This window comes from Quercus lobata, chromosome 4 (genome assembly GCF_001633185.2).
Source record: "Quercus lobata isolate SW786 chromosome 4, ValleyOak3.0 Primary Assembly, whole genome shotgun sequence".
Lineage (NCBI taxonomy): Eukaryota > Viridiplantae > Streptophyta > Magnoliopsida > Fagales > Fagaceae > Quercus > Quercus lobata.
In genome coordinates, this window is record NC_044907.1 from 67,312,464 (window position 1) to 67,340,441 (window position 27,978).

General features: G+C 35.4%; 2 protein-coding genes and 1 pseudogene across 3 annotated transcripts; all 3 read right to left on the reverse strand.

The window, feature by feature from the left end:
• Window positions 1-17,649: 17,649 nt before the first annotated feature.
• On the reverse strand, window positions 17,650-24,081 carry LOC115985665 (annotated as a pseudogene).
• LOC115987321 (disease resistance protein RPP2B-like) lies at window positions 20,535-27,060 on the reverse strand. Of its 2 annotated transcripts, XR_004091047.1 has the most exons (7): window positions 26,970-27,060; window positions 25,484-26,622; window positions 25,003-25,275; window positions 23,359-24,913; window positions 21,393-21,538; window positions 20,990-21,275; window positions 20,535-20,850 (listed from the first exon to the last, which is right to left on the reverse strand). XR_004091047.1 is itself a non-coding variant. In XM_031110852.1 (4 exons), exons 2-4 carry the CDS (start codon window positions 25,604-25,606, stop codon window positions 24,110-24,112), a joined length of 1,200 nt encoding a protein of 399 aa, XP_030966712.1. In that variant the 5' UTR covers window positions 25,607-26,622; window positions 26,970-27,060; the 3' UTR covers window positions 21,564-24,109. The 2 variants fall into 2 exon arrangements, 1 of the variants encoding a protein (XP_030966712.1); XM_031110852.1 differs by lacking the exons at window positions 20,535-20,850; window positions 20,990-21,275; window positions 21,393-21,538 and having other exon boundaries at window positions 21,564-24,913.
• LOC115985666 (TMV resistance protein N-like) lies at window positions 26,951-27,472 on the reverse strand. Its single transcript, XM_031108583.1, has one exon. The coding sequence runs from the start codon at window positions 27,470-27,472 to the stop codon at window positions 26,951-26,953; it is 522 nt and encodes a 173-aa protein (XP_030964443.1).
• Between the last annotated feature and the right edge of the window lie 506 nt (window positions 27,473-27,978).

Genomic DNA, 27,978 nt, shown 5'->3' on the forward strand with positions numbered 1-27,978 from the left:
CTTTTTCTTATCAAAAGGGAATTGATGAGCCAAAAAATCACCAATGAGCCACACAGTCCTTGCACACTTGAAACAATACCTGCATAACAAAAAGAGAAGACCTAATAGAGAGCATCGGTGTGGTGCCGGCCAAATACCCTCCGAAGGTCAAGTTAGAACTTCTCACAACTTTAGAGTGCCAGAGCTGGGGTGAATTATGCGTACTTGTTTTCTGAGGGTCTTTGGGCTTTTATAATGGTGTAGAATTGAACTATTATACTTGTGTAGCAAGTCTTTTCCATATAGGGAAGATCCTCACTAGTGAGCGTATCTTCTGGAATCTACTTTGTATTAGAATTCTATTCGTATTGGGATTCTATGGACTAGGGTTAACCATGGGGCGCAAGTCGTTTTCATCTAGGATTTCTTGAGGCCCACATAATGAACAACTAAGTGCCACATGGCCTTTTGGTCCGTCCTCCCCCTTTGTCCGTCCATGTAGGATCCGTCTATTACTGGCTCATTTGCTTAGCAGGCCGTCCATACAATCTGATCCGTCATCTCCAATATTCTTCCTTTTCAGTTACCCCCTCACCCCGTGAGTCCGTGCACTCTAAGTGGACGGGCCCGCGGGTGATGGTTTAATTTGGACTTTCGACGAATGCCCCCTAGCCTGGACAGGCTAGCCTAGGATCATTAATGATGGACATGTGGCGTTTGTTGAATGGTTGCTCATTTGGATCGAAGCGCCCCTTCGTCTTCCATGTTGTTCTCCTTATATAAACTGAGACTTCTTCCGCTCATTACTTTACTTTCTACTGAAAATCACAATCAGAGCGCACCCGTCACCCTTGTCAGACGCCTGTACCGTTCAACTGTTGCATTCGTCACCATTACCTCTTCATCGTTTAACTCCGTTCTGGTAAGCATCCTCTTCCTTTTACTTCAAATTTTTATGCATTTTTACTTTTCTAGACTCTTACACTTCCGTCAACCATTATAGTACTGTCAAACTTAGGATTTACCGTCACGTGTAGGTCATGTCTAGTGCATCAAGTAACCAGTTGTTTGTCCGTGATGGAGCGGGCTACGATGAAGTCTACCCATCAAGTCACAAAGACCCTGACAGTCCCAGTGAGGAGAGGAGTCCATCAGCTTCCTCTTCAATGAATGAGGATTTAGGGACGGAGAAATCAAATGGTGACTTTAGTGACGGTCTAATGGATGTTGATCCCCCAATCCAATCCGTCATAGGACTTGATGGGCTTAGGGAGTTCATCCTTCTTCCCTTATGGACGGTCAATGATTTTATTTCCAAAATCAAAGAAACACACTTCAAAACACTTAGGGATAAGTATCAAATACCCGACAATATACCCATGCGTCTACCCTACAAATCAGAGAAGTGTTACTACGAAGGTCTTGAAGACATAGGAATCTATGAGCAAATGCTGAAGGCAGGGCTCAGGTTTCCCTTAAGCACCCTCCACCGTCGTCTCCTCCAATACCTTGGATTGTCCGTCAACCAGATCTCCCTAAATGCTTGGAGGGTCTTTCCTTAGTGTGGAGGTCCTATATGACGCTATGTCGGATGGAGCATGGAGGTTGACGGTGGAAGAGTTTTTCCACTGTTACCATCCTGCCGAGGTTTCTCAGTCCAAGGGCATGTACAACTTCACGCCCAAAGGCCCGTTACTAAGGTTCATTTGTGAGAATCCTGACTCCAACAGGGATATGAAGAGTCATTATTTCTTTTTTGAGGGTGATAAATGGATGTGTCACCCCAGAGACAACGAATTTATGCCTGTTGACAAAACATGGGGCATAATGCCACCGTCAGGTATGCGCCGGTCAAAAATTTGTTTATATTTCAACTATTCTTCAACGCATAATTGTCTTCTTCTTTTTTTATTTTTTTATATGTAGCTCGGGACCGTCCTCCAATCACACTTGAACAATTTAGTTTTTTAGAGAAGATTTTCAACAAAACCAAGCTTGAAGAGAGGACGTGAGCTAAATTGATCAATCTAAACACACTACATTAGTATTGTGACGAACCAGAACTGACCAGAGCCACCCTTCAATACGAAGCCCAAGTTCGTCAACGTAAGTCCTTCACTTTGAGTTTTTGTTATGCTTACTCAGTTTTCAATGTCTGTCCTTTATTTTGCAGAAATGGATGCTGCTAAGAAAAGGGCTTACATCAAGCAACAAGCCGCGATGAAAAAACAAGTGGACAGTACCTCCAAAGGGAAGGGTTCATCCAATTCGTCCACTAAGAGGAAACCACAAGAGAAGGTGGACCATCCTCAAAAGAAGCCCAAGATTGCTCCTGAGACCGTGGTGGGGTTGAAAACCGAAACAAAGAAAATAGTTACCCCAATTGGAATAGGGCGGGGGAAGGGCTTAATGAAGGGTCCAAATACCGTCCCTAAGAAGCCACCCGTTCTCCTTCGTGAGGATTCCAAGTACGCTTTAGAGAAGCTCGCTTCCATAATCTTTGTTGATGATTATGAGGATTTGAGCAACCATTCTACTAAAGCAATGGGAGAGACAGGGCTTTTATGCATTGCTCAGGTAATTACGTCCATCCATCTTCTATTTATATTTCTTGTATTGCCATTTTTCTCATTTTGGTTTGCTTCCAGGCAATGTTGATGATGAAAGGGCTGATGAGTCTTTGCCTGAGCCATGAGACGGCCTTGGAATGTGTCAGGGCAAAAGCCACCTCGACGGAGGACGAGCTGAACAATCTAAAGGCTTGTAGGACGGGCATGGAGAAGAAACTTGCTTGTTCGGAGCAAGGCAGAGCGGAACTTGAAAAGCAGGTGGAGACATTGAGGAAGGTTCTGGAGGACAAAGAGAAAGAAATTGCCGACGCCAAGAACCAACTCCGTCAAGTGAAGGAGGAAGTGGTTTGCGAGTATCGGGACTCCAACGCCCTCCTTTTAGAACTTGGAGAATCATTTGTTGAAGGCTTTGACGATGCCCTCCGTCAGGTAAAGAGTTCGTATCCAAACTTGGACGTGTCCCATGTCTCCATTGATACTCAAGCCCAATCGACAGCTCAGCCTGTCCTTTCAGAGAGTACAGAGGACCTTTTTGCTGAAGATGTAGACGATGTTGCCGTCACCCTTCAGGGTGACAGGGATGCTACTGTTGGAGGCCAGGAGAAAGTAGTGGAAAAAGGTACCTGTCATCCTAAGGATGCAAACGTGGATGATACCCCGACTATCCATAAATAGATTTTTGTTTTATGTAAAGACTAATTTTTTTTTTTTTAACGTCTTCCTTCTATTGACTCTTTCAGTATATAACTTATCTGTCGTGTGTTTGAAGTAAATGTGATAAACTTGTTTAATCTCAATGTGGTTTTGACCCTATTCACTGGTTATTATTTAGTGAATAAGTCATTTACTGAGGGACGAAAAGTTAATATTGTCCATTTAATAGGTTCGTTTACCCGTCATGTAGATTTTTATTTGTTTTGGACGGATTCCGTCAGGATAAGCCGTCATTTTATTTGACTTCGTAATACATCCGTCCATATATTGGACGATTATTTTTGCCGTTTTGGATGATCCTTCATAAAAAAATTCATCCACTTTATGGACTATAAAAACTTGTCCTCTTTATGGACTTCAGGACACCTTTTCTTGGATGAATCGTCCATTTTGCGGATTTATCCGTCCACTTTATGGACATTTGTCCACTATTGGATTTATCAAAATATCCGTCCTACTGGGACGATCCGTCCACATTATTGACTAAATAATATCTCTATCCTTTTGGGATGTACCATCCATTTTATGGACTATATAAAATTTTCATCCTCCTAGGATGAAACGTCCACTTTATGGACTAAAATTTTCATCCTCCTGGGATTAACCGTCCACTTTATGGACTATAAAATTTTCATCCTCCTAGGATGAACCATCCTATTCATGGACTTAGTAGAATTTTCATCCTACATGGATGAACCGTCCACTTCATAGACTATGTAAAATTTTCATCCTATAAGGATGAACCGTCCACTTCGTGGACTAAGTAAAATCTTCATCCTCCTGGGATGAACCATCCATTTTGTGGACTAAGTAAAATTTTCATCCTACAAGGATGAATCGTCCACTTCATGGACTAAGTAAAATCTTCATCCTCTTGGGATGAACCGTCCATTTTGTGGACTATGTAGAATTTCGTTGAAAAATACATCAGTCATATATGAAAATTCCTCTTATTATTAAACCAAAAATTGTTCTTAAAGGAAAAGAAGCTTAAAAGGAAAACTTAAGTATTGTAGCAAAAATAAACTGTCTAGATAGTAAACTAGAAAACTGAAGAGTGTTGCAATAATTAACTTAAACTAGCAAAATTTGAATAAATTGAAAGTTTGTCAGATGTTGCTTTCTACTGGTAATACTTTCTTAGGTGTTCGGTATTCCATGGATGGTGCAGTTTCTGCTCGTTTGGTGTCCCGAGGTGATAGGTGTCTTCCTTTGCCATGATGTAATTCTGTAGGGTCCTTCCTAGTTGAGGCCAAGCTTTCCTTGGGTCAGATCTCTAGTGGCACCCATTACCTTCCTTAGGACAAGATCTCCGACCTGGAAGTCCCTGTGTCTGACTTTGGAATTGTAGTGCTTGGACATGAGGTCCTGATAACGTGCTAGTATCTGTTCAGCTATTGTTCTGATCTCATCTAGTAGGTCCAACTCCAAGCACATAGCCTCGTCATTCTTCCGTTCGTCATGGTGATCCACCCTGTAGCTTATGAGTCTGACTTCGACTGGGATGACTGCTTCACCCCTATACGCTAGTCGAAATGGTGTTTCCCCAATGGGTGTTCTTGCTGTTATCCGGTATGCCCATAAAATGCTCGGAAGTTCCTCTGGCCAAATGCCCTTCGCCCCTTCGAGCTAAATTTTGATGATCTTGAGCAAGGATCGGTTTGTAACCTCAACCTGTCCATTGGCCTACGGGTAGGCAAGTGACGAGTAGTGGTTCTTGATCCTTAGCTGCGAACCGGAGTCCCTGAATGCGTTGTTGTCGAACTGCTTTCCGTTGTCAGAGACAAGTACTCTTGGTATTCCATACCTGCAGATGATGTTCTTCCAAACACAACTCTAAATATTCTTTTTTGTGATAGTGGCTAGGGCTTTTGCTTCTATCCACTTGGTGAAGTAGTCGATTCCAACCACAAGGAATTTCAGCTGCTTCACTATTGTCGGGAAAGGGCCTATGATATCTAATCCCCATTGGGCGAATGGCCATGGGGCCGTCATAGGGGTAAATTCCTCTGAGGGTTGTCTGATGGCATTGTTGAACCTCTAACACTTGTTGCAGGTTTTGACATAAGCTTGCGCGTCTTTCTGCATGGGGGCCAATAATATTCTGCTCTGATTAGCTTATGTATTAACGATCGTGCCCTCGAGTGGTTTCCACAGATCCCCTCGTGAACTTCTCTCATGATGTACTCTGCCTCCTCGGGGACTAAGCATCTTAGGTAAGAGCGGGAGAAACCTCTTTTGTACAAAATATCCTTCATGAGAACAAATCGCGATGCTTGAACCTTCAGCTTCCTTGCTTCGTCCTTCACATCCGGCAACATACCATTCTTCAGGTAGGAAATTGTTTTAGAACCTATCTCTTGCACATTCGTACTAACGTCTATAAGCAACGAGGTTTGGATGAAGGATAATACCTGATTTGGGGCAACCATGCGTTCTGCTGAGGCAGCCTTAGCAAGTCAATCAGCACATTCGTTCTTCTCCCTTGGGATTTGGATAAACTTGATTTGGAAACTGCTAATTCGGCCCTTCACCTTATCGAGATAATTTTTTCATCCTTTCATTCTTGCATTCGTAGCTGTCATTGACTTGACTGGTTATGACTTGAGAGTCGTAGTGAATGGTCATGTTCTCAGCCCTTGCTGCTCTTGCGAGGTCCAGCCCTGCTATTAAAGCTTCGTATTCCACTTCATTGTTGGTCGTTGAAAACTCGAGTCGGATCATGCACTTGATCCTATCTTCCTCTTTAGAGATGAGTACTACACCGGCTCCTCCTACCTACTTATTGAAAGACCCATCCGTGTAAATGTTCTAATACGGAATCTTTTCTGCCCCTTGGCCATCCATTTGAGTGAATTCGACGATAAAGTCAGCCACGACCTGTCTCTTTATAGCTGTTCGCGGTCGGTACTGTACGTCAAATTCACTTAACTCAACTGCCCATAATTGCAGCCTCAGGGTTGCTCATGGCTTTTCTCAAAGGCTTATCCATCAAGACAACGATGGTATGTACTTGGAAATACGACTTGAGTTTTCGTGCCGCGGTTACTAGTGTAAATGCTAGTTTCTCTATCTGGGGGTATCTTTCTTCTACTCCTCGGAACATTCGGCTTGTAAAGTAAATGGGTCTCTATGATCCATTTTCCTCTCTCACTAAAGCTGCGCTGACAGCAGCTTGTGAGACAACTAAATATAGGTAGAGTTCTTCCCCTAGCCTTGATGGGCTGAGCAATAGGGGAGATGAAAGATACAATTTTAGGTTTTCAAACGCCTGTTGGCAGTCATCCGTCCAGTCAAACAATTTCTTCAATATGCGAAAGAAGGGAAGGCAGTTGTCCGTTGCCCTTGAGAAGAACCTGTTTAGCGCTGCTATCTTGCCATTCAAGCTTTGCACCTCCTTGACCGTCTTTGGTGGGGCTAGCTCCATTATAGCCCATACTTTCTCCGGATTGACCTCTATACCTCTTTGGGACATTATGAATCTCAGGAATTTTCCCACGGTAACCCCGCATGCACACTTACTCGGATTCAACTTCATGTTGTACGTTCGAAGGGTGTCGAAAGTCTCTCGGAGGTTGCTTAAGTGATTGTCTTCTCGTACGCTTTTTACCTTCATGTCGTCTATATAAACTTGCACAATCCTTCCAATCTAGTGTGCAAACATCTTATTCATCAGTCTCTGGTACGTCGCCCTTGCGTTTTTTAGTCCGAATGGCATTATTTTGTAGCAGAAGAGTCCCTGGCTGATGACAAAGGAAGTTTTTTCTTGATTAGCTTCTGACATTTTAATCTGGTTGTAGCCTGAAAAAGCGTCCATGAAACTTAGAAGTTGGTGCCTTGTGGTCGAGTCTACTAAGGTATCTATTCGTGGGAGTGGATAACTGTCCTTAGGGCAGGCCCTATTGAGATTCGTGAAATCAACGTACATCCTCCTCTTTCCATTAGCCTAAACAAGATCATAAAAACCAAAACCCAACACAAATAAAAAAATCAACACATATAATGAAGAGGGAAAAGTTCAAAATCAAGAAATACAAAGTGTGAGAATGAAAACCCATACCTTTTACTTGAAGATTTTGAGTTGGGATGAAGCAAAAATGGAGTTCGAAGTGGGTGACACGGAGTGTTTAGGAAAGAGACAGTTGAGAGAGAAAGTGAATAGTCACATAAAGTTCGAGGGAAAATTGAAAAAAATTTTAAAAACTGCCCTCACTATGCAAAACATGCGTTTTTCGCGGCTGAGGTAAGTTGCCAGATACATTCGCCAAAACACTTTAAGCCAAAAGTTTTGAAAAATTTTCTAAGTGTTTTTTGTGACTGGAAGTCTCACTCGCGAGAGAGTTGCGAGCTGAGCCGCGAAAATCTCTGTGTACCCCTCGCGACTAGACCTTTCACTCACGAACAAGTCGCCAAAACTGACCCATGAGCTCACGACTATGGCATGCGACTTGACTTACCCGCGACTGAGTTGCCAAAACAGGGCAATACTGTTTTTGAAATTTTCAGTTTTTAAAGAACAAAATACTTTCCAAAAACACCTAAAACACTCAAAAATCTTTTTGTGGTTGAATCAACAAAGATTGAGCATGTAAAAACACATTTTATCAAGTACAATCACACAAATGAATATGACATTCATTGAACATAAACTTGTGTGTTGTGTGTGGATATCAACAATGAGATAGTCCATAGTTTAATGTGAAGTTTCAATGATCAATTCAATCAAGGCATACACAATTAGCACTAGATCATGTGACCCATCTCAATTATAGAAGTATACATATATGACCTCTCACGAGACTTGATCACACAATTTGGAGCTTTACATTTGACTCCACTTTCAACCATAACATTTGATCTTTTTGATCCTTTTGAGACAATCACCTCTCATTGTGAGAGTGATATTTGATATTTCACCTTGATGAGATAGCCTTTGGCTTTTTGAATAATCATTCACTTTAATTTTTGGTCGCTTTCCCTTTTTCCTAGTCGAATACTAGTATGTGCGACAGGTTTTTGCAGCTCAATATCTCTTTTCATTTGAAGATTTACATTTTGTGAGCTCTTTTTAGCAAAAACAAAAATAAAGAGTGGAAAGATATATAGGTACAAGTCTACGCATGTTTCAAGATCAACATAACCATTCACCAATCATTCATGACAAGTTTGAAGATCTATTTACAACAGTCACATAGATTTCAAGATTTCTTCCACAATGATAAGAGTGCAAAGGAACAAGCTACACTCGTAAATGCACAAAGTCATTAGCACAAAGGTACAAGACAAAACAAGTTTTGAGACAAAATTCAACAATGTCGATCAAACTTTTTGATTTTCTACTTTTTATGTGGTTTTTGGATTTTTGACACATAAGAAGGAAAAGACTGATCAAAAACAACAAAAAGGAATAAACGAAAGAATGCAAAAATAAACAAACACATTTCAACCAACACAATTAATAAGCAAACAACCAAACAAAGTCACAAAGTATAGGAAGTATTGATGCTTGGACATGTTGTAATGCTTATGCATGAGTACCCTTTTTCACCCACACATCACTTGCGTTTGCGGTGATTTCCTTATAGGATTGGGTACGAGAGTTAGGGCTTTCAAATCTTCGTGTGAAGCTTTCCAAGTGGTTGGTGAAAGCACCAATCATCTTCATCACGTCCATCATTCCGGGATCACCACTTTGATCTCTTGATGGTTCACCAGCCCAATTTCTTATGTCATTTCTAGGTCCTCCTGACCTTGGAGCAGTTGCATTATTCATTACTCTCAGCTTTTAACAACTTGGCCGAGTATGCCCTTGAAGTCCGCAATGATGACACACATAGTTCGATCTACAACCTTTTTGTGATCGTGGACGAGACTTGGCTCGGGATTCAGACCTGCCCATAGATTGATTACGAGGGTTGTTCACCATCCGTTGGTTCTCCACATTCCTTTTCTCCTCTATCTTGGGCTTCTTAGCAGTAGGGCCAACTTCAACTGACTCTTTGGCCTTTATAAACTTCACTTCTTTAATGATATTGCCAGATGAGCTACTACCTCCAATATATCAAAACTTGGATTTGTCTGAAAAGTTCTTTTGAGATGAAATAACATCATCTAGCTTCTTGGTGGTGACTCTCTTTATCTTAGTATTTGCTTACACAACCTCTTGCTCAAGAAATCTCACTTTTGTGTAGGCTTCTGACAGCTCACCGTTTAGTGTTTCTATTTCACATTTGGCCTCCTTATAGTGAATTAGGAGACTTTTATAGTCCTCATTTGCCTTCTTCATTTTTCTCACGGTTGCCTTGGCCACCCTTGTATACTCACCCGACTTCTCCAGGAGTGAGTTATAATTTTCTTGAAGATTGGTTGTGCCTTCATCTTCTTCAGCATCTGATTCTTCAACAACTCCGAGTGATTCTTCATCACTATGTTCTCCAAGTTCTCATACAAGCAAATTCAACTCCTCTGAAGACTCAACATGGACAATAGTCATAAAAACTGAATAATTCCCTTCTCCGTCACAGCTTTCCTCAGAATCTGAGTTGGATGAATCCGAGTCACTCAATGTCGTGGCATACACCTTGCCTTTCGATTTCAAATAATTCGGACATTCTTTCTTAAAGTGTCCATGCCCGTTGAATTCAAAACAAGTGACATCTTGTGTAGATTGGGATTCTTTTCCATCTTTCTTTTTGAATTCCCTTTTCTCCCTTCCTAAACTTTGGAATTTCCCCCTTTATCACCAAATTTTCCATTATTCTTGAATTTCAAGAATTTTCGAAAAAATTTTACAAGGTATGCAACATCTTTGTCAACCACATCTTCATCCGATGAGTCATGGACTTCCACCTTCTCATTAATGGCCTTAAGAGCAAGAGATTTTCTCTTCCATTGATTGGGCAGTGACATTTCATAAGTCTGAAGAGAACCAACCAGCTCTTGGACTTTGATGTCATCAAGGTCCTTACTTTCTTCAATCGCTGTCACTTTAGCACGAAAACTTTCCAACAATGATCGAAGGATCTTCCTTACAATTTTAGAATCCTCTATTTTCTCTCCCAAATTGAACTTGCTGACAACCACCTCATTCAGCTTGCTATAGAAAGAGTCAAAGGACTCATCCTCATTTTTAGCTCCTCAAACCGAGTGGTCAGCATCTGCAGCTTGGTGTCTTTCACTTTCTTCGTGCCTTCGTAGGTGGTCTCCAATATCTCTCATGCTTCTTTGGCAACAGTAATATGAGAAATCCTATGAAACTCATCTGGAGACACACCACAAAAAATTGCATTAAGTGCTTTACTGTTAGCATTAGATGCGGCAAGTGCTGCCTTATCCCATGTGGATTTGGCTTCCTCAGGCTTGGTCCAACCTATATCAACAGTATCCCAAACTGATTCATCAATGGAACATAGAAATGCTCTCATGCAAACCTTCCAAAAGCATAATTACTACCATCAAAATATAGAGGTGCATTTAGGGATTGAGACCGATCCATCTCAATAGGGAGTCAAGGATCACACTATGGTAATAAAACCACTAAAAGTGTGCCCGCTCTGATACCAATTGAAAGTTCAAATAGTGTATAAAACACCCTTAAACGTTTAGACCTCCAATTACAAAATAACCAATTCAAGCTTTATGACAAACAACTAGTGTGCGGAAAATGAACACAAGCTATAAACAGAATTGGTAAATAATCTAAGCCAATTAAAATTACATCCACAGCAGAAAATAAAAGGCAAAGATTAAGGGAAGGAAGATGCAAAAACAAGGACAACACACGATGTATTATCGAAGAGGAAATCGAAGCTCTCGACGAAAAACTTCTCCGTCGCCCTCCAAGCGGTAAGTAATCTACTAGAAAATGTAGTTGGGATACATGAACAGCAATAGACCCTCCAAGCCTAATCTACCCAGTGTACCTAAGCCCTCCAAGCTTCTTGCTCCAACGAGGTTGCGCCGAACCTATTTCTTTTTTAGTTTCCCGGATTCTGCTACTTGACCATAGCATCAACCAATGTAGATTGGTTCCTTCCTAACTGCTTCCCAGAACACCAAACAGCCCTCTCACAGTAATGTATATGGTGAGAAAAGGTTTTGGTAAAAAGATCTCTCAAGGGTTTAACAATGGAAAGGAAGAGAGTTAAGGAATTTGAAGAGTCTCTTATGTGAAGATTGTCGATGAATCAATCTTGTTTTACTCTAGGGTTTCTCTCTCAAAATTCTCTCTGGAAGCTCTCTTTCTTTCGTGGGTATAAGAGGTATTTATACTGGGATGTGAATGGAATGTGAAAAGTTAGGTTTTTCAAAACAGGGCTGGCTCGCGGCTTGGCCTCACGACTTGACTGAGTCACGAGATCCAGCCGCGAGATAACAGAACGGCCAGTTGTCCTATTTTGTCTTGTAGTGTTCCAACTAGCATGACGCTTCAACTTCTGGCACGCCTGGCACGTGTGCATCTTTTGGCGGCTTGCAGTCGCGAGTCACCCGCGAGATCCAGTCGCGAGTCTCTGTTTTCTTGTACACTCTTGAGCATTTCTTCACACTATCTCGCTCACTACCCTTACAACAATCCCACCTAAATACAGGGTTATTAATTGCTGAAATACAAGCAAATTTGGTACGAAATAATGCCAACAAGATGGTTGATTAAATTCAACCTGACATTATCAATATTAGAGTTTGAGTTTAAGTTGGACTTATTAGAGAGATAGAGTTTCACTCCTTATTAAGTTTGGATTAAACAAAAATAATTTTATTTAAAAAAATGATAATGAGGAGTTTGAGTTTAAGTTGAACTTGTTAGAGAGATAGAGTTTCACTCCTTGTTAAGTTTGGATTAAACAAAAATAATTTTATTTAAATAAAATGATAATTTTATTTAAATATTATGTTGACGTGAAAAATTGTGAGAGCTTCAGATGCTTCGGTTATATATATATATATATATATATACTAGTCGCTAACTTATATGATGCACAGAAAAACTATTGACTCTTAAAACAATCCAACAATGAGTAAATAGACATTCTAAAAAAAAAAATTAATTGAAATTAATCCAAACAAATAATTAATCAACCAAAAATCATAGCTTTTAATAAGAAAACAAAAAATCACATGAACCTAAATAAAAAACATTTAAGGTGAAAAATTAAGATCAACCTACTGAGATGCAAATACCAAAAACCCCAAGACTTAAAACTTCAAAATTTATAGAATCCCCAAATTCTACTTCAGAACCAAACCAAATTCAAAAAATTTATATATAACATACCAAATAAAAATTTTTCGTTCCCTAGGCTAGAAGACATAGGCTGCATCTTTGATTTTTCTCCAAAAAATAGAGATGTTTTATCTGCCATGTACAATATAAAAAAAATAATTAGTAGAAATTTTAACCTAAAAACCAAACCCACAATTATCAAAGTGAGTCTAACATACTAAATAAAAATTTATTGTTCCCAAGGTTGAAAGACATAGGTTGCATCTTTGATTTTTCTACAAAAAAAATAGAGATGTTTTATCTGCCATTGTACAACATAAAAAAAATAATTAGTAGAAATTTCATCCCAAAAACCAAACCCACGATTATGAACGTGAGTCTCTCTTTTTTCAATGTTAGTCTTCTTCCTCTTCTTCCCTTTTTTTTTTTTTTTTTTTTTTGAGTCCTATCATTATTTTTGTTTTTATAGATTATCAACATTTGAGTTTAAGTTTAAGTTGAAATTGTTAGAGAGATAGAGTTTCACTCCTTATTAAATTTTGATTAAACAAAAGTAGTTTTATTTAAAAAAACTGATAATAATGAGTTTGAGTTTAAGTTAAACTTATTAGAAAGATAGAGTTTCACTCCTGGTTAAGTTTGAACTAAAAAAATAATTTTATTTTAATAAAATGATAATTTTATTTAAATATTGTGTTTACTTGAAAAATTGTGAGAGTTTCAGAAGTTTTGGTTATATATATATAGAATAGTCGCTAACCCATGTGATGCACGAAAAAACTATTGACTTTGAAAAAAAATGAAAAAATATTTAACTTCTATACTTTTCCATAGTTTAGAAGTGCTGTCTAACATTGAACGTTATTGAGTTGCAAGTGCATAGTTACCGAAACATACAGAGTAATTTACAATTCTTAAATTAATAAAGCAAAACTCCCAATAGTTATATATACACACACACACTCAAAACTAATATAAACTGCAAATGATTCTAAAATATATATATATATATATATATATAAACTGCAAATATATAAACAAAGGTCATGATATGAGGAAGACACACCAAGTTTCAAATTTGAGTAGTAATATGACTTTCTCGTAACAATAACAATATAGACAATTCAAAATATGAAACAATATCAAAATTATAATACATAATTCCATTATCTTTTATGTTGAATCCAAACAAATAATTAATTGAAATTAATCCAAACAAATAATTAATCAACCAAAAATCATAGCTTTTAATAAGAAAACAAAAAATCACATGAACCTAAATAAAATGCATTTAAGGTGAAGAATTAAGATCAACCTACTGAGACACAAAACTTAAAACTTCAAAATTTATAGAATCCCCAAATTCTACTTTAAAACCAAACCAAATTCAACAAATTTATATATAACATACCAAATAAAAATTTATCGTTCCTTAGGCTGGAAGACATAGGCTGCAGCTTTGATTTTTCTCCAAAAAAATAGAGATGTTTTATCTTCCATTTGCAATATAAAATAATAATTTAGATCAACCTACTGAGATGCAAATACCAAAAACCCCAAGACTTAAAACTTCAAAATTTATAGAATCCCCAAATTCTACTTCAAAACCAAACTAAATTCAACAAATTTATATATAACATACAAAATAAAAATTTATCGCTCCCTAGACTGGAAGACATAGGTTGTAGCTTTGATTTTTCTCCAAAAAAATAGAGATGTTTTATCTGCCATGTACAATATAAAAAAATAATTAGTAGAAATTTCAACCCAAAAGCCAAACCCACAAGCAATGTCAATATAAATATGGAGATTAACCCAAATACGTGAAAGAAAATCAATTCTAAATATAATAAAAGAATAAGATAGAAAGAAAATCTCAGGCACATATGAAAGAAAATAAAAAATTCGACAAAAAACATAAAATTCATTAATAACAATATAAACAAATATCCACATATGTAGAATTGAAATTTTATTAATAATAACAATCTAAACAAATCCGACATAAAATTCATTAATCAAAGAAGAAAGTTAAATCAGATTGCTTGCGTTTTAAAAAAAAAAAAAAAAAAAAAATCCTAAAGTGAAGTTAAGTTTAGGGTTTTAAGGTGGTAATTGCTAAGGTTTTGAGGAGGGAAAATAGACTCCTAATAGGAGTCCTCTTTTTTTTTTTTTTTTTTTTTTTTTTTTTTTTTTTTTTTTTTCTTTTGAAACCTAAAGTGAAGTTAAGTTTAGGGTTTTGAGGTGGTAATTGTTAGGACTTTGAGGAGGGGAGAGAGAGTCCTAACAGGAATCTCTCTCTCTTTCTCTCCTTTTCTTAATCTAATGTGATTCTTTTTTTTTTCTTTTTTTTTTCTTTTTGAGTCCTATTTTCAATGTGAGTCTCTTTTTTTCTTTTTTCTTTTTGAGACTTATTAGAATTTTTGTTTTTATATAGATTATCAACGTTTGTGTTTGACTTTAAGTTGGACTTATTAGAGAGATAAAGTTTCACACCTTGTTAAGTTTCGATTAAACAAAAATAATTTTGTTTTAAAAAAATGATAATGATGAGTTTGAGTTTAAGTTGGACTTGTTAAAGAGATAGAGTTTCACTCCTTGTTAAATTTAGTCTAAATAAAAATAATTTTATTTAAATAAAATGATAATAACAAATATATGTAATCAATCCTAACGAATATCTTAAAAGATCTATAGCCGACCACAAAAAAATAAAAATATATTAGATCATGATTTAGTAGTTGTGGTTGAGGATTATATTTAAAAATAAAAAATAAAAATAGTAATTAAAAATTAAAAACCAAGCCTACAAAACCGCCTGAACAACTCAATTTTAGGAGAGGCCTGAAAACAATGGTTAACGTTTGGTTGTGTGAATGCGTGTTAAACTTAAAATAATTAAAAGATAGTTTTGCTTTTATGTTTTACCAGATTTTGTTTATGAACCCCACCACATTTCCTCCAAAAAATAATAATTTTATCTATATATAAATTATGAGGAAAACAATTTTTGAGCAATGATTTTTATTATACGTTATAGTGAAAAAGTGTAGAATAAAAAAAAAAAAAAAGGAAATCATAATAGCATGAACCTTCAATTATGTTGTCTTCGTCTTTGTCATCATCTCTTTTAATTCTTTGTTTCTTCTGAACCTTCATGCTTCCTTCCTTGGCTTCAATTTGCCGTGTGTGTTTTCTTTGTGAAAATTTGTGTGAGTATGAAGAGTTTTGACCTTGGCAGGAGTTTATATTTGTTGAAATTTTTGTTATAGAATTTTAGTTGAAGTAGAATTTTCAAGCTCTTGAAACATATATCTAATAGAGTTTTACTTAAACTAAACTATTGTAATACTTAATAAGATATTTACACGTTGAAGAGAAATAATAAATATATAAAATATAAAAAGAAAAAGAAAATAGTGATGACGTGGAAAATTGTAAGAGTTTCAGAGATTTCGATTATATATATATATACACACACACACACACATATATATAGTCGCTAACATGTGCTATGCATGGAAACTTACTTATTTATGAGGTAGACTAAAATAATTTTATAAAATTTTAAATTGATTAAGAAACTACACCATTGCATGATTTGCTCTTATATGACTTCAATTTGTGTTACAATTTGATGAAGAAGCCAATGTTTGAACGTGTACAATGGCACACAAAAAATTTGTCAGACAGTTTCAAATACTGCAAAAGAATAACTCAAAAATTCAGATATTAAAACTTTTGAAAGACCAAAAATATTAAAAAAATCAGATGATTCATGGCTTAGAAATTATTAAAAAAAAAAATATATATATATATATATAACACTAAACAATAGAGAAATATAAGAGAAAGATGGCTTACATTCAAAAGAACAATTTCAATTATTGCAAGCTTTTTATCTTGTAAAAAATTGCTAAAGAGAGTTTGGTGGTTCATGTATGAAAATTACTTTTTAAAAAATACATGAAAACCATAAAAAAAAAATATATATATATATATATATATATTTTTAACAAAGTAGAGGAAAAGAAAATAACATAAGAAGAGTTCATACCTCTACTCGGCTTAAAAAAATATATATTGGGGTTTGCATTACTTTTATAGTGTTCATGATTAACTTCGCAAATTTGGAGATAAATTATCAACGTTTGAGTTTGAGTTTAAGTTGGACCTGTTAGAGAGATAGAGTTTCACTCTTTATTAAGTTTGGACTAAACAAAAATAATTTTATTTAAATAAAATGATAATGTTATTTAAATATTGTGTTGATGTGAAAAATTGTGAGAGTTTCAGAGGCTTTGGTTATATATATATATATAGATTAGTCGCTAATCCGTGCGATGCATGAGATAGTTTTTCAAAATATATATATTTACTTTAAGCATGCTACAAAGTATAATTATATTTGAAATGTAATCAAACATTAAAGGAAAATTAAACAATTGTATACAATTATTGCAAAATATGTAGATGGACAAAAAATATAGAATAAATGAATGCTTTCCTCTGTACAAATTACGATAGACAAATATATCATTTTTTTTATTTAATAAGTATATTCCTTATACTCTATAATCTAGAATATTAGATGATACACATATTCTACATGAGCACAAAGAAGTTAAAATATAAGAGTTAAAGGAGGAAAAATTTTGTCAATTTATTGATTGACTAGTTTGATATTGACTAGAAAATTTACTTTCACATAAGGTAATACTGGGAAAAAAAAATTTGCTAGTGTAGGCCGCTGATTGTCATTTATCTCATAAGTAGGCACTAATCATGAGCAGCGATGTTGTTTCCTTTAACTTTTCTCTTTCTTGGTTGCTATAATACTATTCTATGAAAGTCATAAGTCGTCTAGAAGATGCAAGATGTCTCCTTAATCACAGCCTCTTGTGTATCTTAGCATATGAGAAAATGTTGGATGGGGACACTCAAAAGTGAGTAAGGTCTGAGAGCTATATATAATTCACAATCAGAAACTTTCTAGCAGAAGATAGCAGGTGTTCATTTATTAGACTGAAATTGTGCATTTGATTGTTTTGTATAGGTTGCTGCATCACTGTTGATGATCAAGCAGTCTGAGAAATTGCAATAATGCAGGATCATGATGCAATGCTAGTTTTATTGTCTAGAAGATCAAGCACTTTGTGCAAATAAGACCAAAATGCTTTTTTGCTTGCAATTACGGAGAGATGGGCAGTAGTCTTTTTCAAAAGAGTATTGTATTCTTAGTTCAAATCCTCTAAACATAGTAGAGTTTTTCAATATTTTAGAAAAAGAAAAGAAAACAAGAACAAATGTGCGTTGAATGTAGTTAAGATGGGCAAGACATGTTTAATATGTAAGAAACATGGCAGGTGATGGTTATGATCTTTGTTTGAGGAATCATGACTGCAAACCCAATGACCTGCATCCAAACAGAACAAGAAGTGATAATTATAGATTTATCCATATTAGCTAGAATCCAATAATAATAAGATATTAAACAACATTTTCAAACTACTACTTAAATTCAAATATTTATTCAATGATTGATCATGATAAATTACTAGTTGTCCCAAGAAGAATGTAAACATACCTCATAAGTCATCAGGAAAATTTCTTAACCACTTTGTGACATCACTTCTCCCCATAGTAGACTTATTTGTGCATATCATATTGATTGGAAAAACAGTAAGTTCTTCAAACTAGCCCTCAATTTAACATGCAGGTTTTCTCACATGAGAGAAAGTAAGGAAGAAAAATGACATGAGGTTCTGATTATGTAGATTGAAGCCTTCAAAATACCAGTCAAAATAAGGTTACAAAGGAATTATTTTACAATGTTGCACACCAAAATAATAATATATGATATATCACTAATGATAATTAGATGTGTCACAAATCAGGAAATATACTGATAATGACAAAAGCTATTATCAAAAGTAATTAGTGATCTAATATTGTATGACCTGGGAATTTTCCATTTAGACAAGGACCACCAAAAGTCAAAGGAAAGAAAATCACTTGTATCTAGACATAATTTTAAGTCCTCTATTGGGATTTCTTCCAATACTAGCATGAACATTTTTTGGTCACATTATGTGCAGTATCAGGATTTCAACAAGTAGTAGTGCTAGTTGGCCTAAAGCATAACAAAACTTGCTATTGATGTTTTTAACCGACACATTACTCCAACAGTATGGTAACTCCCATTCAACAATGTAATGCATACTTAAAATTGAATAAAAACTTCCCTACACTCTCTATTTAAATTTGTTTAAGCTATTCTAAAGTTTGACTAATAAAATAATTGCTGAAAATTTGAACTTGTTACTTACTTAAAAGTTGTAGATGATGATTTTGAATCATCCCTCATACTGAGTGAAGCCAATGGTTTTGATAGTGATTGCACGGGATCAGCTTTAGTACAACTATTTGAGTCGATCGGCCATCTCATTGGAACAACCAAAGACCTATAGCAAATAAAACTTTGAGTTAGGTTTCCACAACACAAATTTTTCCCAAATTTGAGAAATCTAACATAAAATTTTAAATTTTCTTCTTTCCCACACCCTTCAAGCCTAACGCACATATTCTAGAACAATGCCCTTGCTTAAGTAGTAATTATTAAAATATATCGAGGTCTTGTCTCTCCCTGTCTAGTTATACTTATGTGTGTACAATATATATATATATGTATATATATATATACAAACTTATATTAATAGATGAAGAATCTTGAACTGCCATCTAAAACTCTAACAGATTTCTTTGGTTAAGGCCAACTTGATTATTCCTTGTTGCCTCCAACCAGGAAAGCTAACTACAATAGGTGGTTAGCTGAATTTGTGGCTATCCCCAACGTCAAAGGTTCAAAGATTGTAGAGTAGGAAAAAAAATAAAAAGTTCACCATTTTGACTTCAGAAATTCCATCTTCCACAATCATGGAAAAAATTAAAAGCTAATTGACAAGCATGAATACAGACAAATGCATATGTAAGACTATTGTGTTTGCAGCAATTCATCTTATCCACTATGTAATTCTCAAATAAGACATCAAGACAATTTGCTAGTCTTGGTATTTCAGATAATGGCGAAATGTCCCAGACCTTCAAAATCTGAATGTAATATGAATTCTCCTCAAGTATGCCAACTGTCCAAACAAGATTTAGCAACCCATTGACCTTGTACTGCTCTAATAATTGGGAAGAAGTTCCATGATGGTAAAAGAGTTTCTTCATTTCGAGAGGTTGATGCCAACCATTTGCAAGATTTTCCAATAAAGTAAGCACTTCTTTAAAAGTCTCAGCATTTTCAACTTTCGACATGGATTTCAAAAAGTCATTGCTGAAAGAGACCTATATTAATAAATAAAAAATAAAATATTAGTGAGGATCAATTGATTATTGTTTAAACCTAATGAATTGAGGAATATGGAATTCAAATTCCAAAAGCCTCAGCCTCCTATATTGAATATTATCTATGCTTTGGTTCCTAGCATAAAATTGTAACTAAGAAGTAAATGGAAATTAATTAAAATGAACTCACTTGGATATGTAAAATCAATTTTAATATGTTGTTCCCCTGATAATATCTGTTCAAGGGGAAGAACAAAATTGAGACATAATGATTAAATCTTTTCCCCTTCACTTTTTGAGCAGCTTTATTATATTATGAACAAACCATACTAACTTTATGGACAAAATAGAAGTTGAGGTCAATAAATTCTTCATATTGTCAAAAAGAAAACTACCATATATGAAATAAAAGAATTTTTCAACTCGTAATTTTTGATAAAAGAAGCATAGAAAAAAATAATTTAATCAGCATACCTTCCATTGGGCCTTTTTGAACAGAAAGGAATCCATGTTGAGTAAAATGTGTATTGGTTATGTTCAACCAAGGCAACTATAATAGCCTGAGTAAAGTTTTTGTCTTCATCAGCATTGTAGAAACACCCCCACTTCTTGGCGTTGATGACTAAATCCTTCCAAATAGTGCACCTTTTATTTAAAGTCACTTCATTTCCCAATATCCAAAGGAATGCCTGCAGAGTGAAAGCGTGCCTATTGATTGCAAAAGCCACCAAAACCTCAAAATATGTCAAGACTCAAGAATGTATTACCTTGCATGGATTAGTGCCACATTTGCTCTTTGATGATTTTTAAGAAAACCAACTACTCCATTAGAGACAGTTATCACATCCTCCTCACCACCTTGGAACCCATCAACAGAGCGAACACTAACTGAGAAGTCATCATTAGAATCAGCACTGTAGTTTTTCGCCTTCTCTCCAATTGCAAAGACTCGTGCCTTGTATGGTGAGATGATACCAACTTTAACTTTCTTAGTTGTGCAAATAGATTCTTTAGCTGTGGCAAGAGAAACAAATAAAAAAGTGAGGCATTGTACTCATAAAATGATCTATCATCAAGTTGACCATAATTTAAAATTCCTAGTCTAACATTTCAACGAAATTGAGATTAGGATTAGTTCCAAATTTAGACATACCTTTGAAAAGGCTTGCAACTATCTCAGACGCCACAGCAACCTCAACCATATTTTTGAGAATGTGGCTGTTATTGAATTCCTCTTTTCCATGTGCTACATTAATGAAAGAGTAGGAGCCGAACATATTTCCCTGAAGGAAACTCCTTTCCTGCCTTCTTTCTTTGACATTGGGGCCATCCAAAATCTAATTTGCATAGAACACCCTATTTGGAAATAAGCTTATGGATGGATGCATCCTGTGCTGGACAATAAGAAGTTCTTTCTTTTGTCCTAGTAATACCAGCCACTGGAACAAACTTCTTCCAAATTCAGCTTTCTCAGAAACCAGATAATAGCAAATTTTAAGGATACATGAAATCTATTAATAATTCGTAAAGACAGAAAGACAGATAAAACTTTAAACCTTGCTTTTAACCATTGCAGGAAGTTGCCGCTCATCCCCAATGAGAATAGGGAGGCAGTTGCCAGGAAGTTGTAAAGGAATGGTGGATTCACATTCCTTAAGCTGAGCAGCTTCATCTATAATCAGTACTTCCCATTGAGTCTTTGCTGCATGCAATTCAGCAAAGCTTGATACAGTGCAAAAATATAGAAATAAAAAAATAAAACTACAATGAAATTTTGATATTACAGCTGAAGTTTTTGACACAGAATTTAGCATAAAGGAGTGCCAATGGAATTCTCTTTGTCATATGCATGGTTTGAACGAATCATATATTAGTTTTCTGGTACCTATATGACATGGATTACCTACTACTAGTCATTATGATTTTTGTTGCTGTTTTTCCCCGAGAATTATGATCTTCCACTGGGTGGTTTCTTCTAAGATGTTAACAGTGATTCCCCAATGTTTCAAGTAAAAATTATGAAAAACTTGTTATATTTGCTATCAGAATTTTGAGTATTTACTTGTTTCAAAATTATATTTCATTTCCTCTTTGATGAAGGATGACATTTGTTCGATTTCAATGTACAGAGAGTGAGAGTGCCTCTGTTGCTGCTGCATAAATGGGAACATCTCTTCACCCTGCATGGGATTATTTAATTTTCTTTCCCATTATTTGATGGAATTGGTTATACATTTTTCTCATTTATGATAGTTCAGGATTATGTAAGGGAGTTGTATCTATTTCAGAATATGTCCCTTGTGCATCAATATGATAATGGTGAATTATGAATTATCTATAGGAGTTAGAACTATCTCAGGAGATGTCCCTTTTGCATCAATATTACAAACAGAATGTGGCCAAAGCAATGTGATAATGGTGAATTATGAATTAGGAATTATCTATAGGAGTTAGAACTATCTCAGGAGATGTCCCTCTTGCATCAATATTACAAACAGACCGTGGCCAAAGCAATGTGATAATGGTGAATTATGAATTATGAATTTATCTATAGGAGTTAGAAGAACTATCTCAGGAGATGTCCCTTTTGCATCAATATTACAAACAGTCCGTGGCCAAAGCAATGTGGCTTGTTCTTAAAGAATAAAAGAGTTGGATTTTAATGAACTTGAATAAAATCTAACTTTAATTCATTTGTCCAGTTAAGCATTGAATGTAATTTTATTTTCATATTTACATGGGCCTTTGATAGATTTGTTCACTAGTTGTAAAATTCAAGTAATTCAGGTTGAACCGGAAGAAATAATGGCAGAGGACAGTGATACTACCTAATTGAAATACTATCTAATGCTTACGATGTTTAAAATATAGAATTACACATAAGGAAGATGTCACTGCACACAATTTTGGCCAGTATTATATCAGCCTCATAACTTGTTAGGATTATACAGAAGATAATCTTGAAAGCTGTTCCAGAATTTGCATTTCTTGTGTCCCATTTCTTAGACTTTTTCATTACTTCGGAAAAATAACAACAATAAGAAATAAGAAAAAATGTGCATTTCTTCGAAATTAAAATGCACAGCCATTTTAAATTAAGAAACCAATTAAGTCTAAACGAATAAATAAAACCAGGAAACAATTGCAAGATTTTTCCTCACCACAATAAGGCCACATGGTAAGCTGAGCAGAAATTTTGCATCTCAGTTTGACAAATCAGATATAAAAAAACAAAATCATACAAAAGAAGACAAGACTGAGCTCACATCCAAGGTAGAAGGAAATCTAGGGCCTACCAGTGACTTCAACTGCAACCATCCCAATCAATTTCATTAACCAAAAAAGACACAATTGTGACATCCTTTGCCAATTGTTTTTACAGAAACTTATTCAGTTCAGAAACTTATTCAGTTCCCAATTGTTTTTACAGAAACACAATAAATATTTATAAGTTGATATGATATCCTTTGCCGTTGGGTAAAAGACACAAATGAAACAGTATTATCAAAAGGGGAAACATACCTTGTCATCAAATGCAAGAAGAAAACAGAAAGAAACGACAATGAATAGAGACTGAAGTTAACAAACAAAAACCACCAAGGCTAAGTTGTATTCATTTGTTGTAATCAACTTCATCATCATGTCCAGCCGTGATAAGGGGCAAGTTAGGTATAGCAAATTCTTGAGAAGGACAGGTGCATTCTACGTGGACCCCCCCCACCTTTTTATACCATTCGCGTTTCTATATGTAACATCAACAAGATTCTGGTAATGGATTCTATATGAAACCTTAACATGATTCTGGTCAGTTGGATTTGATTCATTCAAATGCTCCTGTAGAGACCGTTGAGGTGGAGAAAATAAATGTAGATTACAATTATTTCCAGAGTGTCTAATATGCTCATATTCACGTTTTTTATAACTATTGATGGAAATGTCAACAGAGCCATAAAAGCCCTCTCGTCCAAGAACAACACAGACAACCAATTTTGGAAATTTGCGACCAACCCAGAAAAATATGGAATTTTCAACACTTTGATGATTAAACCATTCTGGCATCTTAGTTCCCCAAAAAATCATAATTCGATAAACGTCCCGATCTTCATATTCAACGCCCTCAGTTTCAGATGGGAAATGATTGGAGAACTGCCGATCCATTGATATGTCTCCATCTTCAGTTTCAGATGGGAAGTAATTGGTGCTTCTTGCACTGCCACATACTCTATTTGGTAAAATCCCAGTCATTTCTATTACCTGCATGCAATTAGAAAATTCAAGATATGTTTTCATTTAGCAAATCTCGTAAGGTATTTAGAAAGAGGGAGACCTGATTTAATAGCCTGCTTGCTGATTGGGTATCCAACAACATGCAATTGTTCGCATGAACCTCTCTTATCGATTGGGGAAGTCCTTGAATTTCATGAAGAAGCTTGCAATTCGTAATAGAAAGGTATTTTAATTTGGGAAATCTGCTAATGCTTTCAGGGATGGTAACAATATTGTTTGAAGATAGACTTAAAATTTCCAATGCAGGGAAGTAGTTAGGCATCGTTAAAAGATATAATTCATAGCCCTCGGAAGAGCTATCAAAAGAATTGCACATCGGTCTCAATTTGGTAGTAGAAGTCCACAATTCCCGAAGCCTTCGCAATTTATAAATGCTATCTGGAAGATCCCGAAGGTTTTTGCAATTATGAAGGATTAATGTATTAAGCTTAGTGAGATGCTCGATTGATGAAGGCACCTCTCTAATACCACTCCCACTTAAATATAAACCCTTTAAACATTCCATTTCTTGATGAAAATGAGGGAGCTTCTCAAGCCTTGAGCAGCCAGTAAGATAAAAAGAATAAAGAGATTTCAACCTGAGTTGGCTTGGAAGAAACTGAAGTTTTATGCAACCATTGAGATACCATATTCTAAGCTTTTCAAGATATCCAAAGCATTCATCAATCTCAACTAAGTTTTCACAATAAGAGAGGTTCAAATTCTCTAAATTTGGGACCCATAATTTAGGTAAAATCGTAATAAATTTACAACCTTGAAGATCGATGTCTGTCAAATTTTCTAACCGGCACTGTAGGGGGCAAAAAATCAAAGGTTAACTAAAACAAAATTTGAAATAAAAATTTAACAAAAACAATTTAAAAATACACATAATCATACCTGCATGAATAGCCTTGGCAATCTAATGCAACTATGTGGCATCTCAACAGCAACAAGTTGTTTAGCAAAATATTCTGATGGCCAGTGAAAAGGATATTGGGGCCACTTAAGAAGTATTAAATTTTTGGGAAGAAATTCAAGTGGTTTATGAATATGTACATTCTCAACTATTAGAAATTTGAGATTTTCCATCCTTCTGAAAGCTTCAGTGTGTAGTTGCACCTCTAATTGTTGACGTGAATGCAACATTATGCCTCGAATGTTTTTTGATCCCTAATTGGAGAAGCATCAAGTCAACCATAGAAAATGATAGAATTTTCAAAATGTATAATAGTTTTGAAATTTTAAGCAAAAAACAAAAAATACTGATGAACTAATATTTTATAAAATGTTAAAAAAAATTAAACAACAAATAAAATACTTGTAGCTAGTAATGAAAAAAATTTAAAGAACAAAACAAATGAAGAAAAAGAACTTATACCTTATTTGTAGTTAGTACTTTAAGTGAATCCTTATAAAAACATAACCTGCTACGTTTTCTGAGAATATTTGGTGCTTGTTGTCGAACAACTTCCTTACCCATTTGTTGTATCAAGTCATGCATTGACAATCTACCAGAGCCGTCAACAGTTATGAGACACTTATTAACAAGTCTCGGAATACCAAAGCCAGGTCGTAATTCACAAGCATTTAATATCTTTACAACATAATCTTTGTTCCAACCTTTGAAGAAGCATGCAATATCAAGAAAAATATCTTTCTCTGTTTCATGCAATCCATCGTAACTTACTCTAAGTATTTTTTTAATGTCTTCATTGGGGATTTTGTTATAAATATCTAATGCACTTTCCCATTCATCTTTAGCTTTTCCACACAAATCACAAGCTATTATTTCTAGAGCTAGTGGAAGGCCATTGGCAAAATCTATGAATTTAGTTGCAAGTTTAGAATAATCTTCATCATGAGGTTTGTTTCCCGAAAAGGCATGGTCTTTGAAGAGTTGAAGAGCTTCATGTTTGTTTAATTGCTCAACCTTGAATCCCTTGACCTTGTAACTTTTACAAAGTTTTTCTTTAAGGGCAGCTAACAAGCATCTATCTCTTAATGTTATAATGACTCTGCTTCTAGGAGCAAACAATTACATTTTCCAAGCAAATTCTCTATTCTTGTCAAATCATCGACATCATCAAGAATTAAAAAAACCTTTTTACAACGAAGTCTCTTCTCTATTAAGCTGATTCCTCTAAATATGTTGCCCACTCTCCAATTTTCATCCACTAAGATGTCATTAAGAAGTTGCTCTTGTAGTGTGATTATGCCAGCATCTATCCCCAAATTTTCTCTAACATTCACTAAAAAGCTGCTTACATCAAAATGTTTAGCAATTTTATTATAAACAGCTTTTGCGATTGTAGTCTTTCCTACTCCGGGAAGGCCATGAATCCCTACCATGCAAAATTCATCTAACCCAATATCTAAAAGTGACTCTATGTCCTCTACACGAGAATTTATTCCAACTGGGTATTTAGCAACATATAGCGGCATCCAATTTAATTTAGCACTTGATATCTCTTCAACATGTTTTGAATGAAGTGAGATTCAGATTTATATGTAGAGCAACTGACAATCACATAGCATAAGAAAACATATAATTAGTTAAACTATAAGATAAACTACAAATTTAAGATATCTAGTTGTGAGTTATAACACACAGCTGACACATTTTTAAATAAAGTAATTGGAATATTATTCATATCTTTGATAACTGTCATGGATATGAACATCATATTAGAAGTATAAAAATACATGAGAGAAACTTGTAATTGGACCTTTGTAGACTAACTAACTTCATACTAGATGATATGATCAAAATAGAATACTTTTGCATGCAGTGGTTATGACAAACTAGATTAGCAATATAAAATTAGTAAACTCTTGAATCATGATATCATCTATTAGATACATACCCTTTCATGTAATGCCATCCAGATACTTTAGCGGCTTTGCTTAGAGCATCCTTCCACCTCTGCACCTTGTCCTTATTATTCTCGAACTTCATTTCATGATTAGCCAGTGCTATTCCAAAGTTACCCTTTTGATTTTGTATTTCTGATGGATCAACATTGTAAAAAATTGGACAAATTTGAACCTCATGATCCTTTTCACTACAATCAACAATCTCAGCAAGTTCATCCAAGCACCATATGGACTCTGCATAGTTTTCAGAGAAGACAATAACCAAAATCGATGAATTTTTTATGGCTTGGATAAGTTCTTCCGAAATTTCTTCTTCCCTCCAAGGTTTATCATCGATGAAGGTGTAAAAGCCTTTGTCACACAAAGCCTTATATAAATGACTGGTAAAACCTTCACGAGTATCTTCACCTCTAAAGCTCAAGAAGACATCATAATTCCATTGGCGAGTGGAAGGAAAAGAAAAAGAGGCTCCTTTATTGTTCAGGAAAGCCATCATGGTATCTATAAACAGAAGATTAAGAAATGAGTGAATTGAATCAGAGAAAGAAATAGGAATCAGATCAGTGCATCAGGTAATGCGTTTGAATGCAACCGAAGAGAAGAAAGTATGGGAGTGGGGTGTAGGAGAAAACAAATAATGCATATCTTTTTGTAAAAAGAACACTGTAAACATGCGTCTACAATTTTTCTTCCTTTCTTCCAAGGAGGTACCTGGTAAAAGACAACCAGCACTGTAAACAGGCGTTTTCCACACTAATATCTATTCAAACGTACGTAAGAAACTTTACCACTCTTTCCACAAATCATGCCTTCTCTCCAAACAAAGCAAATGAAACAATTAAGAACTGAACGCATTGAGAAAGAAGAGTAGTTGGTTGTAAAGTTTGTCTGTGACCCACCTCAAAAGAAAAGTTTGCATTTGATACCCTCCCATATATATAAAAGTTGGCAAATCTTTGTGTAATCCACTTATGTGGGTTTGGCGTGGGGTTGCCCCAT

Coding starts and splice junctions, on each gene's coding strand:
- LOC115987321 (XM_031110852.1), bottom strand. CDS start 25,606: ATGCATGACTTGATACAACAAATGGGTAAGGAAGTTGTTCGACAACAA. Junction 25,276..25,483: donor AAGTACTAACTACAAATAAG/GTATAAGTTCTT, acceptor TTCTCCAATTAG/GGATCAAAAAACATTCGAGG. Junction 24,914..25,002: donor TGCCAAGGCTATTCATGCAG/GTATGATTATGT, acceptor TGCCCCCTACAG/TGCCGGTTAGAAAATTTGAC.
- LOC115985666 (XM_031108583.1), bottom strand. CDS start 27,472: ATGGCTTTCCTGAACAATAAAGGAGCCTCTTTTTCTTTTCCTTCCACT.